This window comes from Scomber japonicus, chromosome 22, assembly GCF_027409825.1.
Source record: "Scomber japonicus isolate fScoJap1 chromosome 22, fScoJap1.pri, whole genome shotgun sequence".
In the NCBI taxonomy this organism is placed as follows: domain Eukaryota; kingdom Metazoa; phylum Chordata; class Actinopteri; order Scombriformes; family Scombridae; genus Scomber; species Scomber japonicus.
In genome coordinates this window covers 17,082,106-17,098,946 of record NC_070599.1, presented here as the reverse complement: position 1 = coordinate 17,098,946, position 16,841 = coordinate 17,082,106, and the positions used below count along the sequence as shown (strand labels likewise).

At 40.0% G+C, this 16,841-nt stretch overlaps 1 protein-coding gene across 1 annotated transcript; it reads right to left on the bottom strand.

The window, feature by feature from the left end:
* Positions 1 to 561: 561 nt before the first annotated feature.
* mmp14a (matrix metallopeptidase 14a (membrane-inserted)) lies at positions 562 to 15,100 on the bottom strand. Its single transcript, XM_053343601.1, has 10 exons — positions 14,872 to 15,100; positions 6,337 to 6,485; positions 6,044 to 6,166; positions 5,467 to 5,774; positions 5,200 to 5,361; positions 4,315 to 4,448; positions 3,348 to 3,486; positions 2,982 to 3,132; positions 1,989 to 2,104; positions 562 to 1,578 (listed from the first exon to the last, which is right to left on the bottom strand). The coding sequence occupies exons 1-10, from the start codon at positions 14,953 to 14,955 to the stop codon at positions 1,259 to 1,261; spliced, it is 1,686 nt and encodes a 561-aa protein (XP_053199576.1). The 5' UTR covers positions 14,956 to 15,100; the 3' UTR covers positions 562 to 1,258.
* Between the last annotated feature and the right edge of the window lie 1,741 nt (positions 15,101 to 16,841).

Sequence of the window (16,841 nt, the reverse complement as noted above, 5' to 3'; positions counted from 1 at the left end):
GTGTAACCAGAGGATTTGGGGGTGGTTGGGGGGGGGGGGGGGGGTCGTTGGGGGAAATCGCCTCAGAGCCCCAAGTTAAGTCTGAATTTTGTGGACATAATCTTGGTTTAACAAATACTCATCTCTGCATCACTCAATACTAACACTGTGCATTACGGCTGCGCTATTATACTCAGCTCCATAATAAAATCCATCCGACAATTAGGGAGGTAATGATTCCTAAAACTGAACACGGCCTCCATCTTTAGCGGCTGACTGAGTACCTGTGAGAAAGGCAGGATTAACGGAAAGGAGAGGAACCTCTAAAGAGCAGGGCTGGGTATAAATTGATCCAAATTACAATACATTTTCTGTACCTTATTTTGAACAATATGCGCATGCTTTTCCAAAAAATACTTATTTTTTTTAAACAAAGAAGCAAAAGATGCACATGCAGCTGTACATACAAAGATTGTCCTGAATAAAATAGTCAAAATTTGGCAAAATCTGACTTGACATTCAGTTTTTTGATGTAGAAACATTTTAGACATTAAAAAAGTTGAATGAACTTTGATACCCAGCCCTACTTAGTGGTAGAAAATGTTGCCTAAACATTGGATTTAACAGCAAATGTTTTAACAGTATTCAAAATGATGAATTTAAGTAAAAAAAAAAAAAAAAAAGTTAAACTCCCTCCCAAAAATATCCCCAAAGATTTGACAGCAAATGCATTTTATAGCAAAAACTCAAATTTCTGTGTAAAACCCCAAACTGAAAGCACAGATTTGTAAAGTCTACACTGGTGAAGCTAATGAATCAGACAGCAGTTCAGCTGGAGTCGTCCAGTTAAAAGGAGAGGAAGAAGGGATTTTTGTGGGGGGTTTTTTTTCTCTTTTTGGAGGGGTGTGAGAGAGGAGAGGCAGGAGGGAAGTCATCGATGAAGTCTTGAGATTGTGGGTATGTTCTTAATCTCTGAACACAGAACAGTACATGTAAATACTTAACATACAAATACACATTTTCCTGATTTCAGTTTAGGGCCCTTTTTGAGAAAACTCTGTTGTGGCACTTACAGACCACCCAAACCGTAACACATCAGCATCGTCCCTTTTTTTTTTTTAACCAAAAAAATCCCTAATCATCCATCTTGTCTCCAGTTGCTCTCTCCTCCTCTTTCATTTCTTTCCGCCCCTCCTCTCAGTTTCCATCTTCATCCGGCCCTCTTTCTCCCTCTCTTTCTGTCCCTCTGTGGCAGTCTGTCAATCACCCGTCGCTCTGTCTACACCTTGTCCAGCAGGGATCTCTGGCAGTAGAGGAGGCGTCGAGGCGTGCCGTACTTCCTGAAGAACAAAAGCGCTCCCAGAGTGACCACCACCAGGACCAGTAAGAGGAGAGGGATCACCACCGCCACCGGCCCGGCCCCGCCCTGCGATTCTTCCACCTCGATGATGATCACCTCCTCTTCCCGACCTTTCTTGGGATCCTCGCTATCGCAGCCCATCCAGTCCCTGAGCACAGACTTGGGGTAGCCAGACTCCACCTTCATGTACTGGTTGTTGAACTTCCAGTACTTGTTGGCTTTGTAGAAATACGTGTAAGCTGTGGAAAATGGAAAGATGGACAATTCAGGAGTTAGTTTCATGAGTTTTCTTCCAGTTTTGAAAGACAATGGAGATGTTTTTGGGCTAAAACTTGAAATAGCTTCACACTGTCATGAGTCATCTCAATCTAAATGATCAATTTCTAATTAAATCTTAAGTAAAATACATCAGATTATCTTAATTTGATGGTTGTCTCTTCTGCCTCTAAACTTCTCTAGTGACTTCTGCAGATAATCTTAGGATCATTTTTTACATCTATATCTATCTACCTCATTGATCGACAGTATATCGTCTGTCTCAGGTGTGTTTCTAAGCACCATTTTCTTGTAAATCAGCACATTTTTGCACATCCTAGAAGTAACGTTTGGTGTTTTGAAGATGAAAATGCATAAAAGAGTGTTTATTTACATCCATCCTCGCTCATGATGGCAGCCTTGATGTTTTCTGGTGCTCCATTCCACATGCTGATAGGCTTTGGATAGTCTCTGTCCACAGTGCGAGTCTGCTCGTTGAAACGGTAGTACCTGCAAACGCCATGAAGAGGGAAATATTAAAGAAATATGTCTTGAGAGAACAGATTTGGGTGATTAATTTCTACGACTGCTGCTGGGGCGTCTTGGTGGGATTTAAGACGGGCCTATTTGATGCCAAATGTTCCTGTTTTTGTGTTTTAACAGGGATATTTTGTAACATGTCATCCCTCCTCACTCCCTGCAAATCCTGTCGGGGAAAAAAAAGGCAAAGAAATACAACCCCCCCCCACCCAAATGTATGCAGTTTGAGCGTCTGGAAGTTATTTAATAATGATGATAATAATAATAATAATAGGTGAGATTTATATAGCGCCTTTCACAAACCCAAGGACACTTAGTTGAATTTAAGGGTGACACTTAACTCAAATCCCCTCATTTATAATTTATAAGCAGTATATAAATCATTAACACACTATAATATAGATATAGAGATATTTATAAGTGTCGATTACTTATTAGAAAGTGTTATACATGTTATAATATTACATTTGTGTTTTACTAATATTGTCATTCATTACCTAATTATACATCAGCTTCCACTTATGGTAAAGTAAAGTGTTAGTTTAAGACGAGGAGGGTCCTGTGATTGTGAGTCAGAGAAGTGAAATGTGGGAGGCCACTCAGACAGATAAGAGATAAGGTAGATGTACATCAAGGTAGAACATGTTACTGCATGTATGTAAAGAGTATGAAGCCTGTTTGTTTAAGACATTCATGCTACAGGAATGTCTCTGATAGTACGTCAGAAGGCTGTAAAAAGGCTGCAAGTGTTCGAGGATAATGAGGAAGGATTTTCACTGATTGGTTTTTCAATACTAGGATGATTCTGGAAAAATAAGAATAAAATATATAATAAATTCAGACTTACTTAGTGCCTCTGAAGAAGTACGTCTGTCCTGTTGGTGTGTAGAAGAGAGCAGCGTCGATCTTGTCTTTGGGCAGACCAGTACCCAGGTCTTTCAGGCTCTTGGGGGAATCCTTTTCCATATTAGACTCACTGAAAACCCAGTATCTGTCACCTGGAGATGGAAGAAAGGAGAAAAAAAAACAACAGGATAAGGAAAAGAAAGGCAGATATTAAACAGAAGTGAGTGAGGTGGGGGGTGGGGGGGTGGGAGAAGAAAGATCAGAGGAAGATGTCGTAACAGTTTACACATGAATTTGATCACTTGAGCAGCTGCAATGACGCCACCGTCCTAAATCTGGTTTCAATTTAATCTCAGAGGGAAACTACCTTTGAAGAAGATGAATTTCCCATCATCTCTCTCATAGGCAGCGTTAATGTTTGAAGGCAAGCCTTTCCAGAAGTGACCAATGGCCATGGGGTATCCTGGCAACACTTTGTTGTTACGCACACGCCAAAACCATTTGTCCTGCAAACACACACACACACAGATGTAGATTAAAACTACAGTCAAATATATTCCATGGAGGCATTTTTTTCTTTATTCGCCTGAAATAATGCATACGGCTGCTTAAATTGACAGATTAAGCAAAAATGCCAAATATTGTCTACTTTCAGCTTATCAGATGTAAGAATTTGCTTATTGTCTCTGCAAATAATCAATATGAAGACGCTGCTTGATGCTAAAGCAGCATGTAGCCCAAAACTTTGCAGAATTAAAGGAACAAACAGTCAAGTTGAAGCAGTTGTAGTTATTCCTAAAATATATCAATTGATAACGGCTGAAACCGTGCTATCTTTAGATGGGAAGACTGATACTACTCTCATGATGTCCGTATGATACATATGAAGCTGGAGCAATTAGCTTAGTTCAGCAAAAAAGCTGAAAACAGGGAGAAATAGCTAACATGCCTCATCCAAAGTTAACAAAAACTATCTTTCAGCACTTCTAAAGCTCATTATTTAACACAATATCTGGTTTCTTGTGTACAAAAACCTAAGTGTATAATGGAAAGCAGTGGTTTAGCTTTAGGCTAACTTTTCCCTCTGTTTCCATTCTTTATGCTATGCTATGCTAAGCTAACTGGCTGTAGCCTTATACTGAGCATACAAACATGACATGACATGATGTGGTATCAATCCTTTAATTTAACACTCTAAGAAAGCAAATAAGCACATTTACCCCCAACATGTCAAACAATTAATTTAAAGAACAGCAAAAGAGAAACAAAAACATCTTTGTGAGACTCAATATTTTTGGTTTTGATAACATCAAAGTGAAAAATGGTTATCGTACCTTAAATACAAACTTTTCGCCTCTGAGGACAGCGATGGTGTCAAAGTGACCCTCGCAGATGTCCGGGCCATTGTCCGGCTTGACGGGTGTCTTCGTGGGTCGAGGGGGAGGAGGGGGAGCGCCGGACTTTGTTCCTGTGGGAAAGATTTTTGTGTGAGAGAGAAATGGTTTATTTAGAGGAAGACCACCCAACATGTCTCAAATTATGTTTATTTTACATTTTTACTCTGCTATACGCACATATCATCTTCTATTGATGCACACTTTAGATGTTCTGTTTCTGTATTGATGCTTAATGAAAGATTTTATGCCCTGTTTCATTTCAGCTTGATTTTTTTAATAGCTCATAAATCACAATGGTGCTTGTAGCTGTTGTGTCAGTGTAGCTAAACCAATATTGATAACAGAAACAGTGAATTTATACTTAAACATCATCTGTCTTCTGATAATTTAAAACAAATGGACTGTTCATGGTCGTCACACCCTTGCAATGAATTTGGACTTTAAGTTTTCAAGGTTTTATCACATTTTTGGTCAAACAGACTGCTTTGAATGAAGAGAAACACAATATTTCTAAGGCCTCAATTGTATACTTTACATACATATTTCTCTTCTTTATACATTAGATGGTCATATTCATTAAATATTTCATAGCACCAGCAGTCTATAAATGTGGCAAGATAATTTTGAGCTTCTAAACAAAAATCAAGGCCTTCAAATTAAACATCACTACTTAAGAGGAAATTGATAGAAAGAATAGTAAAGCAGAAAAAAAATACTTCTGCTGCACCAAATTCTGTTTATTATATCAGAATATCCTCTGATCTTTCTCCTGGTGGGTCACAAGACAAATGGCTGCTCTAAGAGACCAACAGATCAACCCACCGTAGATGGCCTGGATGCCTCTGCGGTCGTCGTCGGGCAGCTGGAAGTTTTCAGTGTCAAACCACTGATAGAAAGGGGCCATGATGGCAGAAGGGTTGTTGGAGTGCTCCAGACCCAGAGCGTGACCCAGCTCATGGACGGCTACCAGGAAAACATCATTACCTTTGATGAGAGGAAGAGGAAATTTAGTTTTTATCAGTTTAGACGACGGCAAAGAAAACAAATTGAATCTGTTGAATCGCCTGGCTCAGTTCCTCTTTTTCTTACCTCCCTGGTCGACGGTCCCAGTGGTCCAGGGCTCGGCGAGGTCAAAATGCGTGTCTCCTCCGATGCCGTGGCCTGGGAAATAAGCGTGCGCCAAGAAGCCACCCTCACCATCAAATGGCGTGCTGTCGCCGTGGAAACCCTCTGCAAAGGAGAGCATGATGTCTGCAAACTTGTCGACCTTGCCCTGGATCTGGCTGTAGGGGATCTCTCTGAAGGTGAGGGGGATCGCGCTCTCCCACACCTTGAAGGCCCTCCGGATGGCTTCATATGTGGCATGTTCACCAATTTTCGGGGTGTAGTTCTGTATGCTGCAGTAGAGAATGGAGACACTGGGATTTAGGACACTAAAGGTACTGCAGTGTTATGTCTTTTGTTCAGTGTTGATATCTTAAAACAAGCGTAAAGAAGATCACTCCAGTTTTATCAAGAAAATGTTGGTCAATAAATCCTTGAACTCAGCCCTAAATTCCTTACAAGTATAACATCATCTGGGCAATAAAGTATCTGCACATGTGAAACTTTAGCAGTAAATCCAAACTACAGATCAGTGTTGGTGTCGGTGGGTGTAGATCCTGACCTGAATGTCACCTCAGACTTGTCCCACTTCAGACCCTGTATGGCGTATCTCTTCCTCCTCAGGTTGGTTTTCAGCTCCGGGCCGAACTTGTCTGGGACGCCACATCGTGCCCGGCTCATCGCCCTGGCAACAGCAAAATCAAACTCTCAGCTATGTAAAATATTCCAACTGCTTCGAAGGACACATTTAAAAAAAACAAAAAAAAAAAAACCTTCAGATTTTTGTGGCTTATTTTCCAGTAACAATTTGAAACCGAGCAGTTATGTGTTATAAAGCTGTCAAACTGGACTCACTCTAACGTGTTGGCGTCTATGGAGCCGGTGACAGTCAAACCATAAAACCTCTGCATGGCTATTATCGCTGTTGCAATGGATTTGGGTGAGCGGATAGCCTGAGCTCTGACATCACCTGGAGGCAGGTAGCCAAACTGCTGCAGCCAAGCCTACGAGAGAGAGAGACAGGGAGAGAGACAGGAACGAAAACGTCACCTATTTGCCATTATAGTGTAAATATATGAAGATAATCACATTTACACAGATTCACACCGTTTCCTCTACCAGTGAACAGGTGGATTACGTCGTGCAGAGGTTTGAAAGAGGTTTATTGGTGTTGGGTTTAGTGTTTTATTGTATGACTGCTCTCACAGATGCAAACACTGCTTAAGAGCTTATTTATCTAAAAATCTGACTTCCTGACAAACCAGTCGACCATGTATACATAATGAGCAAATAAATCATCAAATATTAAATATACTCTTCTGATTCTGAACAAATGTCCTTATAAATATACTTATTTCACATCTTAATATAGTTAACTGCAGATTTAAAGCACAGATATAAATGCATTCATGTTTTCTTTATGTTCCTGTACGAAATCAATGATCAATCTGGCTTCATGTACAAGTATCATTATTCTCTTTTACTGCTAAATGACAATATTCAATAGTGGGGATCATTTGCATAATGATATTTAACTTCTTACCTACATAACAACACTGAAAGTTGAAGCTTATACAAAAATATCCAATATGTAGGATAACATATGAATAGTTTATGAAACTATATATCAAATTAAACTCCTCTGTTTCCTAAATTGGGTCACAAACTAAAAATAAATGTTCACCATTGGGTAGATTTTCAGTCGTTAACATGCTGCCAAAACATTTTTTATTTTTCCTATTCTAGCTACAGGATTTGACAGTATAAATTACTACCTTCTGACAACAGAAAATACCGGAAATCTACTTTTAACCAGTTGAAATACAAAAAGGCCATGTCGCTTCCAGAGGCTTTTACTTAATCCAAGTGTTTATGAGAGGTTTAGTGACATATTATTGAGAATGATTTCTTTCTCTTTTACTTTCTTTGTGAGTTATTCAGTCAGTCAGTCAGACATGCCGTAGGCTCCAGAAAAACAACTTGAAAACATCTTAGTCAACAAAAAAGAAGGGTTTGGCCCCTTGTGTGAACCTGTTGGCTTTTTGTCTACTTCCAGTCAACTTTGAGCGCCTGTTCAGACCTGCTTCTCTGAGATGTATCACACGGATTGCTCGTTGAACAAAGCTGACAAAGGATGTGTGTGTGAGGGTTTTTTTTTTGTGTACCAAAGTGACTTGAAGCAGCAATAACAGCAGGGTCAACCTACATATCCTTTTCTTCAGCAGCCAACACACACTGAGCTACCACAGCACGTTACATTTATTGTCTTTTCATCACGTGACTGTGATATTACCCCGTTTAACGAACTCTTAAAAAACTAACACCAAATCTTCACAAGGCCCCTGTGATTTATGCTTTACGGGAAACTTTGTTGTGGGGTCATAAGAAGGGATGAGAGAGGAACTAAAAGCCAAATAAAACACACAATCCCAAAAACAGTGATGTAATTTTATTCACGATGACCCAGAACTCTGTCTAGACTATCGCAGCCAAAGACAACTCGCCGCCACAAACGCTGGAAAAAGCTACATTTTCAGCAACATTTGGGTTCCTCAAAGCTTGAGTTTAAGATGTTCCTGTCACTGTCTACAGTACATCTGCCCCCCCCCCCCTCCATTCTGTCTGTCTGTCTTCATGTCAACCAAAACCACCACTATTTATCTTAACACATGAAAGGCCAGGCTATTCTTTCCACTGCCTGCTGCTGGTGGTCTAACACTGGACAGAGACACTCTTAAAAAGGAGTAGTTCAACATTTTGGGAGACAGAAGATCAATGTATCCCTCATATTGAGATGTAATGTTTTAATTAGTGAGCTTTAGTAGGCTGATTTTGTGACCTTAAAATAGAGCCAAGCCAGCTGTTTCCCTTGTTTACAGTCTTACTGCTAAGCTAAGATAACCAGCCCTCCCTGCCTATCTGTTCAAACAATCACTTTAAGCTCTTTCTCATTTTTATTAAAGGGAACATACCATGCACATTTTCAAGCTCTATATTTTTGTTCTGGAGCTCTACTGGTATAAATGTGCATGATTTACCGTTTAAAAAAACCTCCTTGTATATCTTAAACCGGCTCTTTACGCAGCCCCTCAGTTTAGCCTCTGTCTAAAACAGGCTGTTTTAGCTCCTGTCTCTGTTTAAAGGTTTCTTTTTCTCATTCTTTACTTGAAATGGAAACTTAAACTCAAAACTCAAACACATCTGTACATGTTGGAGCAGAAGTCTGCGAGTGGACAACCCGAAACAAAGGCTATGACACAGACATGCAAACAACCTGATATCATCACAAGGAGGAAGCAGAAGTTACACATTTTGGAAGTTTTTATACCAGTATAAAAATAGCAGAGAATAGCAAAAAGCATTACGCATCCCCTTTAAGAATCAAATATGTGCCCTTATTGAAGTTCAAGGCCTAAGTGTGTCTTGACTCGGTGTCTTTCCACAGAGAGTTAAAGCACATCCTCATCCTTTACCACAAATTAAGCTGAGGGAATTACCCCGAATTCCTGCTTTGGCGTCACTTAAACCTCAGATATCTCTCTTGTTCCACCATTAGCGCTGTTTTTCTCTTCAAACCTTCATCCGACAAGTGAAGGGGGGAAAAAAACAGGGGAGGGATGGAAACGCAGCAGGACTGGAGCAGGACTACCTGGCCATATATTGCCCGGGCACACATAGCTACTGTTAGTCATGTGGTGGGGCAGAGAGGCCGGAGAACAAGGTTCACTTATGATAACCTGCGGAGAGAGAGAGAGGGGCAACTTATCCCCCTTCTCTCTCTTGCCTCTGCGTCATAGTCACTCACCTTTTCTTAAAGATTTCTCTGGATTATTTAAGGGTCTAGTTAATTTAATTTATCTTCTGTCTCACTCTGTGTCAATCTACCTCCAACACCGACCAAATTTACTTTCTCTGCCTCCACTGCTGACTGCTGCTAGTGTTTCCTGTGGCTCCAGAGTGGTGACGCGTCTGCTTCTATAAAAACACCCTCCCCCCTCCTCCCCAGCCCCCCTCCAACATCATCAAGACCTCCACTTCTCTCCTGTAATCCCAAACTACTCCTTCACTACACACTACACACACCTCCACCTCCGCCTCCGGTTCGGACGCCAGATATCCCAGCATGCACCCCTCCTCCCTGGAACTAGCAGCAGCCACCATCAAAGCTTCTATTTATTGAGACTTGTACATGGCTGGTATTGTTGGCGTTGGGGTGGCTCGGTAGCTCTCAGCCATGTGTGGTCACAGGGCTGGCTGCTGGTTTGGTAAACACACACCCCTGGGTCTGTGCAGTATGTGTGTATGTGTGTGTGTGTGTGTGTGTATGTGTGTGCGGACTGACGTGTGGTCCAAATGTATAATGCTCAGTGAAACACAACCAGTGTGATGTAAATGTTGGAGGTCGAGGTTATTTTGGTGAAGCGGTGGCGGTGGGATGTATACATGGATTCTGTGACCCTGCTGTGACCTTACTGATCTATATAGAGCTGAAACGATTGATTGAGTGATCAATTAGTCGACTGATGTCACTTTTTAAGCACTAAAATAAAATATTTAATGGTTCCAGCTTCTTAAAAGTACTGTGAGTTGAATATTTTGGGCTTTTTTTACACAAACGCTTGGCAAAAAAGGATTTAAATGTCATATATGAGAGGCATTCTCACTTTTTTGTGATCTTTAATAGACTATTATGATTGATTGATACATTGAGAAAATCACCACCAGCTTTTGAAAATAACCAACCTGATGATTTGTGTATTTATTGATAATTAAATAGATGAAATATATATTAAATATCCAGAAACTGAGCACTGCAACATGTGGCAGCTTGCAATCATCTTCTCTTCAGGATAAGAACAACCAAACATGCTTTAACTCGGCTGTATTAATCTACACGTGGCCTTTACAATGTGCACAGTTTTTCCATGTTGAAGTAGTACTGGTGTAATAATTGACTACAGAGAAGAAAACATTTTAACATTGTGTACATAGAATGGCAGATCTAATAAATTAGCTCTTACTAGTTCTGCTCTAATCAAGACTCGGTAAGGTCAAAACTGATCCAAATATGCATCTTCAAAGCCTCTTCTACTTTTTTGCCAGCGTGTGGGCGGTCATTCTTTGAAATGGGACTTTAGTGAGGCTTTAAATATAACTTTTCTCCTTGTTTTGCCTTATTTTCTGGGGAAGTTCCCTAGACATGAAAACGACTCAGCACTTGACCTCTTTATTCTTCTTGGTACTTTGGATGATTTGGAAATCTGCACCAGTAAGCACATTAACGGCAGGACAGCTTTGTTCTATCAAAACATTAAATAGTTCAATCTGGTGAGTATCAACGAGTAAAAAAATGTGAGCGTGTTTCTGGATATCGTGTATGCGATGTCTCACAGGACGTGACAGTGCCACCTATTGTCTCACACACACTTAGTCACATGCTCATGAGACGGAGGAGTGATACATTTTCCCGGACGTACGATTAAAAAAAAGGCAACCACATGTTCCTAAAAGTTATAAACACAATGTAAAAAATCCCCGTGTGTATTCACAGCTGTCGTGATAAAAAAATAGAAAGAAAAAAGGATGATGACATTTTCATAGGAAGTGAAACTGTCATTGTGATATTGAATACATCATATGAGCGTCCGGTCATATTTTAAGCTGACAGACTTCTTTAAAATCTCACCAGGCATGAAGGAAAAGAAAAAAAGAGCAGACAAAGAGAGTTAAAGACAGCTGAGGATGATCTAAAGTGCAGAGTTACATTAGAGAAGGAGAGGTAAAGACATTAGAAGGACGAGTGGTAAAAGAAAAGTGGGGAAAGAGAGAGAGAGAGGGGTTAGAAGTATGGCTGAATTTAAATCCGAGGGACTGAGTCAGTTGTTCCTCTCGTTCGGTGCCAACGGAAAAAACAGAGAATTTTGCTCAAGAGTGGCTGAATCTCACATTGCCTTCATTTCTTGGCGTCTCTGACCCAGTTAGCGCTCACACCACAGCATTTACATATCTGCAGGGTCAAATAATACTATCACTGCATGGTTTTTTTTCTGCTTAGTAAAACTTTATTTCACTGTCGTCTGGAAACAGTATCTGGCAAACTGATACGAGAGTGATAAATACTTTTGGGAGAGGGGTGATTGCACTGTAGGACACTGCTTTTATGACAATAATCCCATAGACACCACCAATGGTAGAAGTATTCTCATCCAAGTCCTGCACTCAAGTACAATTTTGAGTGTTTCCTCTTCATCTGCCTTTCTTTCCTTTTTTATTTTACATTATACATTTCAGAGCTATACTTACAATGCAGTTACTTTGCAGGTTAATATCTTACATATAGGATATATAAGGACATTATAAAGCATTATGATGCATTGTTATGGAATAAACTTTCATAAAAAAGTATGTGAGAAATTAGCTCCACCTCGACCATTTTTAACATCAGTATGGTGGATATCCCTGTCTCACAATGTACGATGTAAAGGGTTTACAGGTTGAACTCTCAGGTCTACTATAGCTTTTGCAATCATTTATCAATACTATTAAAAGTTATGAAAACCCCTTTTGGTCATATATTCAGCTTTGTAAGGATTCATTCTGCATTATGAGTACATTAATGTTCTATACTTGAGTACATTTTGTGGAGAATACTTCTAAATGCAGGACTTTTAGTTGTAATGAAGCATTTTTACATTCTAGCTTTGATACATTTACTTCTTTTCTTCCTGTTTTTTGGAGGAGTTTTACATTTATTATTGAATCCTGTAAGAATGGAGGGGGGTGGTGCTGTGGAGTAGAGTTACACAATAGTATGAAATGGAAACACTTCAGAAAAGTGCAACTACCTTCAAGTTGTATGTACAGTTACTTTCCAATACCGCATTTTAAGTGGTTGGCCGACTTTTGAGAGTTAGCTTTTGGATCAGCACTTTCTGCTTTCAGCTTTTGCCAAATCCATCCAGCTGAGCTCCAAAATAAAGAGCAGCAAGAATGCAAATCTTGATCAGTATAATAGTGAAAGCACATCAGTCTTAGGCCAAGACTCGTGACTCCGCACTCACTAACATCAAGGTGGAAACTTTTTGCTGTTTGATGTCCTCTACTTATACCAAGGTGGAGCATTTTTTCAGGTGTTGAGTGTAGATAAGCTCCCTTTCTCCCTTGAACTCCATCAGTTTCTCATTAAGGCCGATCCAGCGGATTATTTTGACATTTCTTAAGTGACAGCCGCTGCCTGCCGGAGCAGCGTGCACCAGAGCTTGAGCAAGGCTTTTCTTTGATGCTACATCAACAGCCAAGATAAAGAGAATTGAATCCAGATGTGTTTTGGTCAGATCTGCTGGGATCACGAGACATGTGTCTCCAGATGGCAACGGGAAATCTCCAGCATTCTTTCAGCCAGATATGGAGAGATCCTGTTTTTAGACCCACTTGTTTTCATTGCTGTCCACTTCCTTGGCTCACAAAGTCCAACTAAGTGTTTTATTCAAGCAGAGAAAGGTTAGACAAGGCAAAACACAGTGAATGAAAACAGATGCCGGAGGGCGCAAAATGGTCCTTCACTAGAAGTGTTTTCGTTTCGGAGAATAGGGGAAGTCGTATTCCTCTTTTGGTGGGGCTTCTCTGCTCATTTAGGATGGATTGAGTCTGTCACAGTGAAGTCAGAGATGTTGAGCAACACTGATAAACCACTAAATTCCTCTAACTTCAGTTTCTGCTTTTCCTTCGAACCTCTCAAAATCCTTCATCCCCCCAAAAAAGGGAAGATTCATCCATGATGATTTCACCTTTGTGTCACTTGTTATTATGTCTTTGTTACTCCTATTTCTCCAGTTTAGTCTACTTTCTACACACACACACACACACACACATACACACGTCTATCTTTTGATCACAGGTTTCCTATGCAACCCTCAAGTGATGTAATCCAGACCCGATAATTACGGCTTATCGTCTTTCTCAGTCTGACAGCATCACATACTGACAATGAAACTGTTCATACACGACCTGCATCAACAGACGAGACATCCAGCTCTCATCTTTGTGCATCTTGCATTAAATACTGCACACTAAACTGTCACGCTGATGTTGTACAGCTTCTGCAAACAGTCGTGTTTTCTCAGCCTGTTTACAGACGTTCATCACTGTGTCGATGTGTTCGCCACAGGGGGCTGCTGCCTGCGGCGTCTTATAAACTGTCTGACTTCTCTGAGTTATCCACCACGTCTGGCTTGACTCATGTGCCAGGCACTTGTGGTCAGTGACTAAGGTCTTCCTTCACTCATTTACGAACCTTGTGTCCACTAAGAGCTTTAGCACAGTCTCTTTTATATCCTAACTAACACCTGAATTGACTTTCTACTCTGAATCAGTTTCCTGTGGCTGAAGGATATTAGTGAAGCATCCTGTCTTTTACAGAGAAACACTGTATATCATCACTTACTGAAGATGACTGAATATCACCTAATTTTTTCCATGCACTTCTAACAACTGGTTGTTATTGATGTTATCAACAAGGCAGCCTGGAACGCAGCCGGATGAAGTAAATCTACAATGTGCAGACAGTGGAGGCGCCCAGGATGTACCCAATCATTTTCAGAGCTCTAAGAGCCCTGATGACAAAATATGTTGTTCAGGTGAGAGCTAATCTGCAGTTTACTGTTTCCGAGCCGGGGTTACTGCATCTCCCAGACACACCGTCTCACGTCCAGCTTGTTGTGAGTGTGGACAAGCTTCTCGGCCTGCTGTCTGTGCAGTCTGCACACACAGATGAAATCCATTAACCCCCTCCCCTGCTCCCCTCCCCACCCCCAGTACCACCACTGCCCATTTTTTCCTCAGAACAAAGCAGCTCAGCTGAGGTTTCTAAACTTTGCGCTGCCTCTGCATGGTTGGATCTCCCCCTCTTCCTTCTCAAGCCACAAGAGTTTAGAGTCAGGACTTTTTTTCTCTCCCTTTTGTGGATGTAGTTTCATCTGTTGTTACAGTTTCAACTCAGGATGGATTTGTTTTAACAGAGAAAAGGGGTTAGGAGTGTTTGAAGGAAGGGGAATAAACACGTAGGGAACAGAAATAGCAGTTGCGAGATAACAAAAAACATATTTTTAGAAGACATTGCAAATGGTAGAAGGTTAAATTACAAAAAATGAGATCACTATAGTTCATGTGTCTTCTATAAACTACTTTAAAGCTATGATCTGGGATGTATTGTAGAATAATTGTGGAAACTGATTACAAAAACAAGATATGAAATAGAGAAAATGAAAAATAAACATTGTTGGCACATTATAACCTGCATGGCACACTGAACATAAGCACACAAATCCTATATTTTAATCAATCAGCTGTTTACATTTAATATAATCCTCTTTTTTTCTCCATCAGACTTACCTCTGCTTTCAGCACATTTGCAGTGACGGAGGTAAAACCCAAGCAGCAGAGCCCACAGGCCAGTGTGAGGAGCTGGAGGAGCATTGTTGTATCTGCACACTGTCTCCACAGAGACGTTCAGAAAACTATGTCTCTACACAAGTCCCGCCGTGTGAACAGCAGACGATGAAGGAAAAGAAAAAGGAAGAAAAAAAAATTAATCGATCGATGCTACTCCGGTTTGTTTTCTTTCTAAAACGTGGCAGAAAAAGTGTGGTCGTATCCGCATGGACTCTTTGAGCGCAGCTTTCTCTGCGCAAAAAGCGACTCCTGGAGAGTCAGAGTCGAGCGGAAAACAACCAACAAAAAGCCAAAAGCATCAGGACAAATGATCAGCTGCTGTTCACTAAAGCTTCATAGTTCAGCTTTGCTTTGGTAGGTTTGCAGCGTGTGTGGACGTGGGCAGAGAGAGATGGAGTTTCCTGTGGGTCCTCCTCCAGGTTTTTTTTTTTTTTTTTTTTTGACAAGGCTGCGTGACGACAGCTGACCAGGTTTGCTTAAGTGCTGATCAATGATAGAGAGGCACAGATACACTGATTTGAAACGGTTTTGTAACATTACTGACAGCTTGAAAAGATTTATGTGGAATTTGTTCATGATTGACAGAAATGGAAATTGCTCCACAGATTTTGACTCAATTTTAGGTTGAAAGACAGATTTACACATTCACAGAGCAAAGCATGCAGATCATTTAATTAAAGTAAAACATCACAATTTAAAACATCTTGTCTTGCAACCTAACTTTATATAAGTAAAAGCCATTTGTTACTTCACCATGTGTATCAGCTACTTTTTTGGATTTAATCAAAAACATATAATCAATTCATAAAACTATGAATAGTAGTGGGAAGTAACTATAAGTCCATTTACTCAAATACTGTACTTAAGTACAATTTGAGGTACTTGTAGCCTGCTTTACTTGAGTATTTCCATTTTATGCTACTTTATACTTCCAATCCACCACATTCAAGGGAAATATTGTACTTTCTACTCCACTACATTTATTTGGTAGCCCTACTGTTGATACTACTACTATTTACTTTTCAGATAAAGATTCAACACAAAAAGCAAAGTTGACATCTTATGTTTTATTTTATTTAGTTTTGTCGATGTCTGAAAATAAAGTAGTTCTTTCTGGTAGAACTTTGTGTTTTTTTTCCTTTCGTGTACCCAGCTAATATCACTCAGATGATTTTGTGCAACCTATCCTTTATTACTTTGAAGGACATGTGTTGGTATGAACACTGAAAGAGGTCTTCCTCGCTGCAGTCATTCCTCCTGTTCAAACTGTGTGTAATGGGGGCCAACAGTGTGTCCACACTATCTTTTTGTGCAAATATTTATTTGAAAGTTTATCTGAAGTTTATACAAGGCTTCAGCAGTCTGAGTTAGTCATATCATGTGGATATCTGCCATATTTATAGTCTGTTCCTTTTTGTGTTTCCGTGTTTATCTGTGGTGGAAGTATAATAACAAAAAGAGGGACTTTGGCACTACAAAGACTAACATTGAAAGATATCTACTTGACTTAAGTCAATTGGAAGCTTCATATTCAGATAAACTTTTAAATACATTTTAGTACAGAAGGAAGACTGTGTATTTTGTCCCCCATCACTTAAATTGTGTATTAAGTGCAGCAAGAAAAAACTGCTTTCTATGTTTCTACGAGTACCTGACTGTTGTTTTAAGACATCTGTGAATCTATCCTTAAGTAAATCTGTACTTTTCAAACTATGAAACTCAAGTATATTATCACTCAATGCCAATATTACTCTATTATATTACTTTATATTATATCTTATCTTTTACTGAAGTTAGATTTTAAATGCAGGAATTAAACTTGTAATGGATTGATTTTACATTGTGGTACCACAAAGGAAATGAGTACTTCATCCACCACTGTATACTCAGTCAAGGAGCCATGCTTGGAC